Raw genomic sequence first — 11,926 nt, 5'->3', positions numbered from 1 at the left:
TGTCTCTTTTCCATATGAGAATGTTTCCTCATTAAAAAAACTTTATCCAGGCTGCATTATGTCTCCTTCATAATGTATCAGCTGTCACAAATCAGAGCTATATAAATCAAATTCCTAGTAAGGATGGCTGCAATGTCTATTTTTCTCTGACCAACACTCCAAAACGTAAGGATTTTCCATTTAAAATGATAAACAACACAGGGAAGGAGCTGATTTGCCTGATTTGACAACTTAAACAATTAACTATCAAAACTGTTGCTACATTTGTTGTTGTTACATTTCTTGTGATTGACTGATCAGTTGCTGAACTAATAGTTACAGTTCTAATCTCAAAACAAATAACAGCTTGTTGAATTAAAACTTATAATTACCCTTCTTCATCAGTGCTGCGAGGTAAAGTAAGTGAGGTAATCCTCCAAAACCATGATGCGACTTTAAGAAAAATGAATGTAGGCTGGATCCTCAGGGTGATGAATTACGTAACATTGGACTATAGGTAATTAAATGTAAGTCTGTGGCTGCTGAGAGCAGTGGGAAAGATCCAGCCAGAAATATGACAGTGTACACTGTAAAATAAAACACTAAGACAACTCAAAATTTCCAGGCAACTTTCTGAAATAGATTTTTGAGTTTTGAGCCCAACTTCTTCCTTATATAAACTTTCATCTTTGAGTTGAGAAACTAACCATTATTCACTTTCACTTCAACGCGTTTACTCAATAAGTTTTTAGGGGTTTCTAAAACTCAAAGATTCAAGTTTATCTAAAGAAGAAAAGTAAATTGTCTCAACAAAAGATGAGTAGTTCGTAAAACTTAAGAGTTTGAGTTGGGTTCAAAACTCAAAAATCTGTAGTAAGTTGCTTTGACATTTTCAGTTTTCTCAACTTTTATGTTTTTCCAGCGTTCAGCACGTATTTGTAAAAGATCAACAATGATATAGTCCTTTTGAAACAACTATAGATTCATCTGGTAAATTAGTGACTACAGTGGCCGTAACTTTAAAACATTTCTTTAAATGATAACACACAGATGAATTAAGTTTTTTCAAATCAAGATAACAAGTTATATGAACACAATTGCTTTAACTTCTACTTTACAATCTTAATAATGTTTTCAAAAAACAGTTTGCATTAATACAACCTAAAGTTGAGGCAGGTCATCTTAAAAGTTTCTAATTTTCTAACTCAATTATTTGCTTTGCACAAAAGTAAAAATGGGAAAATTGTGATTCTAACAATCTAATAGTATGCTTTCAGGAAAAGTTTATTTTTTTTATAGTAACCTTAGTGTGTTATTTCAATTTGTTAAATGTAATAAAAAGAAGAACAAGAAGAAGGAGAAGAAAAAACATTATTTGTATAGCACCTTTCATACCAGCACAAACAATAAAGAAATGACTCGCACCAAGTGCTTCATGTAGAAAAGACAGAATAAATATACAGCAACATAATGCCATAATGTATGTAGAATGAGATGAAAATAAAATAAATTAAAAAAAAAACCAACTTAATAATACCAGCAAAAGTAAGATAAAAATAGAATCCATAGAATGGAAAATAAAACTCATATATAAATATAATTTCTGCAATTAGTATGTAAGTTTTCTTAAACTCATTGAACGTTAGCTAGTTTGGTTCTGTAAGTTTATGAAAACAATCAACACAATTTAACCAATTCAGATAGACCATTTCATATCTAACATAATGCATTATATATATATATATATATACATATACATATATACATATATACATATATATATATATATATATATATATATATACATACATATACATATACATATACATATATATAATTTTAGCCTTCTGGAGTCACTAAGAGAAAAAGCACAACAGCAGGGGGAAAAATCTGAAGAAGACGCAGACATAATGATGTCAGATGTATAAAACTAAGAGAAACCTAAATGATGCTTTTCCTGAAATAAAAAATATCAGGTTAGGGAAACAAGATATAATTTCAAGTTGATATAATCTACATAAATATACTGTCATCACTAAAGCAGAAAGCTCACTCAAAAAAATGACATTGCTTAAACTACTGAAATACACTTTTTACATTGTGTGCAGTAGATTCATGTGTTCTTTGTCTTTGATGCACAGAGCACGTGTTCCTTATTTCTAGCTCTGAATTTGTGCCTAAAGATTAGAGCTCAACATGCAGCTTTTTGTTTCCTCTATACTTTATTGCTTATATGAACTCTGTTTTATTGTTTGATGTGATTCCACATTGTGTGCACCGTGTGGCATGTTGCGTGTATTTGCCTTTCAAACATGAGAACTCGTGGCTCGACTCCTTCAGCGCCGCTCTCATCTGGCGTTTCCATTACAAAGGGGAGCACGCACGCTTTGATGGAGAAGTGTACTCTCCTGCTCCCTCTCTAAAACCCTAATGATACCTGCTTCCAAGCCTATTTCTGGGACATCAAAGGATCAACTAGCCTAAGTGCTCGTGCCACAGTGCTGAGGGTTCATACTGGAGCCCGTATTTGGAAACTCCCATCATTGTCACACTGATGTAAGGAGAGTTATTTTCCTACAGTATATGTGCTGCACAGAGTGAGATGCTCGGGATACAAGGATGTGTCTGACGTGAAGCACTGGCGCCATCATATGGACAGCAGGGGTATAGACAGAGCTGCCAGTGGCTGATTATGTGTTTGAATAAAAGATGAAACCACAGGAGATAGAGCAAAGTAAAACTGGTGGAATTCATGCATCGCTCTAGTTAGAAATCGATTTTTTGATCTGAAATAACAAAAAATGACAGTTCTGGCACCAAAACACCCTGCTCTGCGATGAAATCCTCCCTGCTCTTTAAAAGTGAAGAAGACACATCATTTTCACCTGTGCCACTTTTACAGTCACATACTGCTGTTGATCTCTGACCTTCCACATTATAAGGCATTAAATTTCTCACAGGAATCAACCAAGTGTCATATTTGTGTTGACTGAAGAGCGCTAACCTGAGTCATGTCAACTTGTAATTTTCTGTCATTGCTTGAAAAACATCCTCCAACAGCATCTGCCGCTGGAGGGAGGCCAGAGTGATATATCTGTTGCTAAGCAACCACTTTGACTCTTATTTTGTTGTGCAGGACCACTAACTAGATTTTCAGTCAAGGTTGCATCAGTTTGGTTTGATTCCTTTGCAGAGCTGGAAATATGCAGAAATCAAATATCAATCTGTCTACACTGGCTCTATGTTAACATATAGATAAGATGCAAAGTAAATTAAAGTCTTTTTTTTTTTATGGTTTTTGGTCCAGATTACTAAACAAAATTTGGTTCTTACATTTATACATCATCACAGAAATCCTGTGAAGTGTGTCTCCCTGAGGGACAGTATTGTATTACTGTAATATTATTACTTGACCCAATATTATGCAGTGTGAGAGATTACAATTTCCAAAACAGTATAATCCAAGTAACTCTATTAGTTACGGAGTTACTTTTTGACCTCTGTAGGCTCTTATGATGACGTGTACATGCAGCAGGTTAGGGAAGGTCACATCAGCTGATAGCCAGAAAGCTAAATTAAGGCAGGAGGATGAGGATGAGGGAGAGACGGTCACTTCCACAGGTGGAAGTATTGTCATTAAGGCAGTCAGTCATTAAAAGAAACACTGCTGAAATAATGTCTTGGAATCTGAAAATAATGATTTAGGATTTCAAAATATTGAGTTAGCATCACAAACTTTCTCAAAATGACATATAAGAATTATACTAAGTCATTATATGAGATACTAGTACCAAGTAGTATGACAACTTTTCCAGACAAATGACACCTGCATTCAATCTTTTTTAATCATTTTTTCTATCCAGATCTCAAAAAAAAAAAAAAAAAGGTACTGTTATGCTCAGAGCCAATCACTGCAATGGCAATTTATGGGAAATGTCTTTGGCTTTAGTTTTGTGCTCAAGGTCTGGTACGGCTGTCGCTGATATTCTCCACCAGTGGCAAAAAAAAATCACACTCCTTATCTGAATACACAGACATGATGAACATATTTTTTGACTCAGTGCAACGTACACTTTCCAGGAAAATCAGCGCCTCAGATGTCCATCATGAATAAACATCATAGAATTATGATGAAATGTGCTCCCTGTAACTCCAGACCAGTGAGAAAATAATCCAGCGGTAGTCGTCCGTACATCGACGGGTACATTGCAGACAGGAACTGCTAATGGCTAATTCATCACACTTTAAATGGTGCCAACTTGGGCCTGGAGCAACATGCAGGTAAAGGTGCTAATTTAGAGGTTCAAAATTCACTCAACAATCAACTATCAGTCTCCAGAATGAGAAACACAGATGTATTCTTGAAACCACACTAAACAGGCTCTGAATTAAAAAAAAAAAAAAAAAAAAAAAGCCAGGTGGGTGTCCCTGCAGGAAAAGGTGGGACCCTCAGTCTAATTCACTCATGGCCCAGTCCTTCAGATGGTGCTGGAACAGTGGTTAAACTTAACACTAAAATTGCCAGAATTCTGTTATTTACACACTGTACTGTGTGTCCACAGTGTGGCCTGTTTCACACTTCATACTTTATAAATCATTTACACCCACTGCATACTGTGTTTTAAGTATTCACATTTTAGAAATTCCTGAACTGTTCTCTCTCTCTCTCTCCCTCTCTCACTCTCACTCACACACACACACACACATTCATACACATGACATGCCTGTCAAAGAGTTGTCTCTATGGCAACATTGTCATAGTGAAGTTCACAAGGACTATAAACAATCCTTGTTTGGGATCAGTGCACATGCTGAATTCTGGACATAAAACCTGACTCAGACACACACCTCACAGCAGGATCAAGATTTTTCAGAGGTAAAATCATTTAGCTATTTATTTTAAGAGAGAAACTGAACTTATTATCGCACTAGACTGAAAGAGTCACTGATTTAAGTTTGTCTGCACTGCTACAGGCTTTGGTATAAAATTGGTTTCACTTTACCCACCAAGGTCAGGCAAAGTGGCCTCTGTTCTAGCCTGTAGTTAGTGGACTAAATGTATTTCATTAGATCATTTAAATACGTGGTCATGACCTCTGCAGTATAACGTTAGTTCATTTTCACCAATGTATAAGCCGGGTGTAAGTTACAGAATTTGCTGCCAGTAAGTTGATTTATGATTCAGTGGCCTGCTGCTTTATTTAACTCATTAACATGGCAAGTGCTCCCTTTCATAAGTGTGACACGTGAAGGAAATTACCAGCCACAGAGACAGAGAGTGGTAGATATATATTGCTAAAATTATTTACTTGTTTTTATTTAAATAAAATATGAATATGTCATTCAGCTAGATCACTGTTTCAACTAATTTCATCAATGAACTAACTGCAGTATCCCCGGACTGCATTAAAAATCATTTCTAAGAGTTGCTGGGTCAGGAGAAACTTTGTCTTAATAAGCTTACTGTGACAAAATCTTAATTGTTTGGGCATTCTTGTAAAATTTGCAAATATTTAATTCTTATGTCTGATGTTCTGTCTGAGTGAATATATTCATTTCCCACCTGTATCACTTTAATTTTCCACACAGTTCTGATGAACAACTCATCTCTTTGAGCGTTCATGGTTGAGAGTAGAAGTTATTCTTTTGACTACAGGCTGTGTATCTGTATTAGTTCTTGACGATCTTAAGTAGGATGATGACACAATGGATTCTGGGTAACTTAAGACCTTTTTGACAGTGATAGTAAACCGTGTTAATCCTGCTGCTGAAAGGAGCATCAAAGATGTTCAAAAAATATATAAAAATGTGTCACAAAATGCAAAGAAATCATTACTTTCTTCATAGCAAATCACAAATTTTGTTTTCCTCTTTTTTTTGTTGGGTGCTTCTGATCAGTTGGTGGCACTGATTGTTACCATGGTAACATGGGTCTTAAGCCTGAGTCAGTCAGGGGTAAGGTGTCTAATTCTTTTTGGCTTACGGTTAGTTGGTCTTCATGTTTGTGAAATGGTCTAACTTGTAATAGACGGATCTATGAGCCAAATTAAGACAATTCTAACACTACAAACCAGTCTAAAATAGCTTTGGTTTAGTAAAGACCAGTTGGTTTAACCCAGGCCAGGCCTAAGTCCTGTTAGTGCAACCGGCCCCAGAAGCACTTCTGGTACTGCTGGTTTTATTCATAATAAAAAGCCAATTTATCGATTTGTTTATAGTCATAATCCATCACTCTCTGTCTCTCACAGTAATGCCAACCCCAAAATCTGAGCCCTGGGTTGGGACCTGGAGGCCCCACAGGCCAAAAGGGCCCATAGCTGCTCTCTATGGTAGCCCGGGGCCAAAGTATGCCCTGCCTGGACTCACAGGTACAGCCAAAATGGCCAATAAGCCTTTATTTCAACACCGTTATTTATTATCATAACTATGATTGACGTTGTCTCTTTGTTTCCTCCATAAAGGTAATTCTAAACATGACCCGACAAAATACACAGCACCAATGTTCAGCTTTGGGACATGTCGTGGTCTGGCCAATTCTGACTGCTCCCCTGGGCCAAAATACCTCATCCCCTCCAACGTCACCAAAGTCGGTCAGGACGGCGCTCCTGCATTCTCGCTCTACAGCCGCCCAAAAGAGCTTGTGCCGTTCCAGACCCCTGGGCCAGGTCAGAGACCCCCCCCCCCCCCCATTAAAACATTTGTAGAACCAAATGAAAATGACATACTGCTGACTCACCCTCTGAAAGCTGACAATATTCCACTGTTGTCATGAGCCAGACCACTGTCACCAGTGTTCACCTTTCAGCAGTATTTTTACACAACTTTCTTTGGTGTTTCAGGCAAATACAGCCCAGAGAAATCAGGGAAAGTGGTCCACCGCTCTGCTCCTGCTTTTTCTTTATCTGGGAGGAGCAAAGAATTCAGCAGTAGCCAAACACCAGGTGATATATTGCATTTCATGTCACTTTAACACTAGAGGTGCCAGAATTCTACAACTACTAGAATGGCCATATACTATTAATTTTAATCTTTGTTAAATTTATTTTATTATACCAAACTAAGAGATTAATGTATTTATTCTGTTATCTTTTAAAAATTAAACACCAAAATGTAAATGTCAAAAAATATATTTATATGTTATTTTTTCACTTGTTTATCAATATGCATGCATTTGCCTGTAGTAAACTGTAATGATTGCATATTTCAGACAATAACCATCAGAGATCTGACTCAAATTTTAGATTAATCTAGAATTACTTGAGAAACAGTTATTTTAAGATTTTAAAATGCCATTACAACCTTAACAAAAAATCTTTAAAAATTTGAGCGCTTTAACACAAAAATTCAGTGGGTTATAGGTGCTAAGACAAAGAGTGTTACAACCATCCCTGGTCTCCCCTACTTTATTTTTAATTCTGTCTAATTAATCAGTTATTTGTATTTTAAAGTCAGGAAATTGGAAACTTGTTAGGTTTCATTGATAGAGACAATAATAGTTGCTAAGCAACCAGATGCATCTCCACAAGTGCAGAAAGTAACAATATAACAGTGGCAATTTCCATGTGGTCAGTATGACCGCTTATGGCTGAAATAGATAAATATCATCACATTTTCATTGCCTTTTGTGTGATTTATATAAAGAACATTTTAAATGAAAATACAGACACTTTTAGGAAAAGACAGGTTGGAATTACAAAATTTCATGGGACAAGTAATGCTAACTTCCTCTGCCACTCCTACAGGTCCAGCAGCCTACTCTCTGCCCCCTGTGCTGGGGTCCAAAACTGTGGTCACAGCTGGGGTTCCCGCCTACTCACTCGTTGGACGCAGCAAAACTGGAGGTTTCGCTGAGGATCTGAAGAAGGTACATACACATAAAATCGTAAAAACAATTACCAAAAAAAAAAGAATCTCTGATTTACTCTTTACTCTGTACTTTCTCTCCCCCTCCAGTCTCCTGGCCCCGCTGCCTACAAAGTTGTGGACCCCAGCATTTACAGACAAAAACCTCCCCAGTTCAGTATGACAGGCCGCAACTTCACCCCTGGTGAAAGAACAAAGAAACCAGGACCTGGTGCACACAGTCCTGAAAAGGTGAGAAACCTTACTATACCTCATATAATAGGTTCCCAACCTGGGGTTCATGCCCCCCTGAGGGGTGCGCCAAAAATCCAAGAGGGTCCCCAAAGCTTTGTCTGCTCTGAACATTTGTCAAAATTACTTTTCAACATGTTAACTGAAATGACAATTTATATAAAAGTATACAAAACTATACATTTTTGTTAGCTCTGTGGGTGTGTGTAAGTCTATTCTGCTGGGCTGTGAAACCAAAAAGGTTAAAGGGACAGTTCACCCCAAAATCAAAAACACACATTTTTCGTCAGGCCTGTTGTGCAAGGAATTTGGAGATACCGGCTGTAGAGATGTTTGCTGTCTTTCGGCTTGTTACTCAAGATAATCCACAGACCTTGTTGTGAGCAGTTTCATGTAGGAACTACTTTCTGTCTGCTGTACAATCTACTGGAATCACTTTTTTCTTACCATTATGAAAAGCCAAATTTTCAAGCCAAGTCCCATTCAGTCCCATTATATTGGAGGGAAGGCAGACATTTCTGTGGCTGATATCTCCTAAATTCTGCAGCTCACCAAAAAAATCTGGATGCGTAAACAACACTACAGTTTTGATTTTAGGGTGAACTGTCTCTTTAAACTTGTCATTTACCAAAACTAAAGGTTCTAAGAATGGAAATGCTTTTCACTGATACGAAGGTTGGGAATCGCTGCCTTATTTGATCATAACAAAGGCCCCCAGATATTTTGCATTTTGTTGAATCACTGACATTTCTCTCTTCCTAGGTGACTTTCTCAAGAGCACAGGCTCCCAGCTTCTCCTTTGGAATACGTCACTCAGAGTACATGGCTCCTTTCATTCCATATATTACTGAATAAAGCATAAAAAGCAAACTGCTCATGATTATTGAGAGTTATATTTTATTGCTACAGTTGTACTCTGTTATGTTGATATCTGTCACTTTGTCCAGGTTATGACCACTATCAGTATTTGAAGAAAATTTCACTGAATTAAAAAAGTTTAACCAGTTGGTCATGTCTGACAGCCTGTTTAAGACCATTTTTACTTTTCTCAATGGGTTAGAAAATGATTTTGTAGAATTACTTGTTGTTATTGCTACTAAAGATTACTCATCTGCATTTTGTCAGCGTTTTGTCTCTCTGCTAAATAGCTCTGGCATAAACTGCCTTTTTTATCTAGTTTTAGCCATATTTGGCGTTATACTTTCAAGATCTTGAACGTTTTTAAGTATATATTTTAACTGGAGTAAGGATTTTAGCAATCAGGGACCCTGATCTTAAGCTATCAGAGAAACAAGCTGAGCACACACGCTAAAGTGGCTATGGCCCCACTTACCTTGCCTTCTAGCTGCAAGAGCTGTGTCTACCTCGGCAAAAAGATCATTGAGTTGGAGCAGAGGATATCCACACTGTACAAAATGCAGGAAGCTAAGAGACACTTGGATACTATCCTCTTCAGCCCTGCACAAGGCTCTGTCAACAGTAAAGAACTGGAGGCTACTGCTCCGTATTTGTCTGATGCCCTCGCTGCTCCGCCCGCAGGGCCCTTTTAGCCCCCTGACTCCACTCTGCCCGCTGCCACTGGTCTGCCCACTGGCTTCACTGCACCATCTGCTGCTGCTCTGGCCGCTGGCTCCACTCCAACCGCCAGCTTCACTCTGCTGGCTGCTCCTGCTGGTGATCCAGCCGCTGGCTTCACTCCACTGGGTGATACTGCTGCTACTCTGCCCGTTGGCTTCACTCCGGCCGCTGGCTCCACTCCGCCCACTGGTTTCTCTCTACCGGCTGATACTGCTACTACTCCGGCCACTGACTCCACTCTTCCTGCTGTTGCTGGTGCTCTGGGCGCTGCTTCTGATTTGGCTCCAGTGGCCTTTCCAGAGGATCCCTGGCTCCGGCTCAGGGCAAAGCCCAGTCAGTACAACTCCATCACACCCGGAGCCCTGTGTTGCTGTTGGCAAGCACAAAAAGGGGAGGCTCTCCTCTCGCACTCCTGCAGCCAATGGCATCCAGCTGGAGAAACAATATGATATTCTCAACCTGCATGACTTTCCCCCCACTACCTGGGAACCGGCAGCCTCCTCCATCTCTCGTCATATCATCCAGGCCCAGTGGATCTCCATCTCTCTCAGTGAATATACCTGGGCGAACCTCTCACCCCATGCCCCGCCATTCAATGCTGAAGTTCACTCCAGCTCCACAGGGCCGTTACTCCGCCGACTCCTCTCTCCAGCCCCTGTCCTATGTTACCTCATCGAGGGTGAAATCTTCATCTCCGCTGGCTGCTTCACCCAACATGCTGGTTATCAGTGATTCAGTAATAAGGCACATCAGGAGAAGGTCAGCAGAGACATACTGTTTCCCAAGTGCTAAGGTAGCGGACATCATGGGCGAGATTCCCAGCCTCTTAGCAAAGCACACTGATGCTGAGAATGCAATCATCCATGTCGGCTGCAACGACGTCTCCAGCCAGACCTCTGAAATATTAAAACAGGATTTTAGCAAGCTTGCTGAATGGCTATGGAAAGTGTGTTTTTGTCTCCAGCCCCATACCTCCACTTGGCCGAAGTGTCGGTCGTTTTAGCCGGATTCTTAGTCTTCACACATGGCTCTAGTCTGCTTGCACAGTGCACAACATGGTTTTTATTGACAATTTTAACCTCTTCTGGAACCGTCAGTCATTTTATTTAAAGGACTGCATCCATCCTAGCAGGCTTGGTGCTCACATTTTAAACGCACAACATATTCCATATAGTTCTTAATACTCCAGCAGTTGGACTGTGTCCCGCCTCATGTCCAGGTGACTTCTTTTAACTTTTAAAGCATTGAACGGCCTTGCTCCAAATTAGTTGCAGGACCTTTTGATCACTTACATGCCACAGTGGGCACTGAGATCTATGGATGGAGCTCTCCTGGTTGTCCCCAAATCCTGGGTCATGTCTAAAGGTGACCATACGCTGTCAGAGCCCCTAGGCTTTGGAACAGTCTCCTGATTGAAATTAGTCAGGCTAATTCATTGGCTTCTTTTAAATCGTTGCTCAAAACCAACGTGGTCAAAAAGGACACCTGCAGGTCTGTCGTTGGAGCCAAAATTTTTGATGTCACCAAAAACGGCTCCAAACACAGCCAAAAGTCATGCAGATGAAAAACAACACCCGGCGGATTGTCATTGGAACCAAAATTCCATGTCACCAACAATGGCTCCAAACGCAGCCAGAAGTCATCTCCTTCAAAAACGACACCCGTGGGACTGTCGTCGGAGCCAAAATTCCACGTCACCAAAAACGGCTCCAAACGCAGCCAAAAGTCATGCAGATGAAAAACGACACCCGGCGGACTGTCGTCGGAGCCAAAGTTCGACGTCGCCAACAACAGCTCCAAATGACACCCACATGGCTGTCGTTGGAACCAAAATTTGACGTTGCCAAAAACGTCTCCAAACACAGCCAAAAGTCATGACAATGAAAAAGGACACCCGCGGGGCTGTCGTCCGAGCAGAAATTCGACGTCGCCAAAAATGGCTCCAAATGCATCTCCTTCAAAATCGACACCCAGCGGACTGTCATCGGAACCAAAATTTGATGTCGCCAAAAATGGCTCCAAACGCAGCCAGAAGTCATCTCCTTCAAAATCAACACCCGCGGGACTGTCGTCGGAGCCAAAATTCCACGTCACCAAAAACGGCTCCAAACACAGCCAAAAGTCATGCCAATGAAAAAGGACACCCGTGGGGCTATTGTCGGAGTAAAAATTTGACGCCGCCAAAAACGAATTCGACGTTGCCAACAATGGCTCCAAACACAGCCAAAAGTCATCTCCTTCAAAGGCGACACCCGCGGGGCTGTTGTCGGAGTAA

General features: G+C 40.0%; 1 protein-coding gene across 1 annotated transcript; it reads left to right on the top strand.

The window, feature by feature from the left end:
• Positions 1 to 6,229: 6,229 nt before the first annotated feature.
• LOC146325663 (ciliary microtubule associated protein 1A-like) lies at positions 6,230 to 9,135 on the top strand. The gene is made up of 6 exons (XM_084720065.1): positions 6,230 to 6,347; positions 6,441 to 6,644; positions 6,819 to 6,920; positions 7,722 to 7,843; positions 7,933 to 8,073; positions 8,836 to 9,135. Exons 1-6 carry the CDS (start codon positions 6,230 to 6,232, stop codon positions 8,926 to 8,928), a joined length of 780 nt encoding a protein of 259 aa, XP_084576191.1. The 3' UTR covers positions 8,929 to 9,135.
• The last annotated feature ends 2,791 nt before the right edge of the window (positions 9,136 to 11,926 follow it).

This window comes from Lutjanus erythropterus, chromosome 6, assembly GCF_056507025.1.
Source record: "Lutjanus erythropterus isolate fLutEry1 chromosome 6, fLutEry1.hap2, whole genome shotgun sequence".
Classification (NCBI taxonomy): Eukaryota; Metazoa; Chordata; class Actinopteri; order Lutjaniformes; family Lutjanidae; genus Lutjanus; species Lutjanus erythropterus.
Note: the sequence above shows the minus strand (reverse complement) of the source record. Positions and strands in the feature narration are given on the sequence as shown.

Bases quoted from the DNA above. Each gene is read 5' to 3' on its own strand.
- LOC146325663 (XM_084720065.1), top strand. From the start codon at position 6,230: ATGCCAACCCCAAAATCTGAGCCCTGGGTTGGGACCTGGAGGCCCCAC. The intron at 6,348-6,440 runs GTACAGCCAAAA...TCCTCCATAAAG, and splicing joins TGCCCTGCCTGGACTCACAG to GTAATTCTAAACATGACCCG. The intron at 6,921-7,721 runs GTGATATATTGC...CCACTCCTACAG, and splicing joins CAGCAGTAGCCAAACACCAG to GTCCAGCAGCCTACTCTCTG.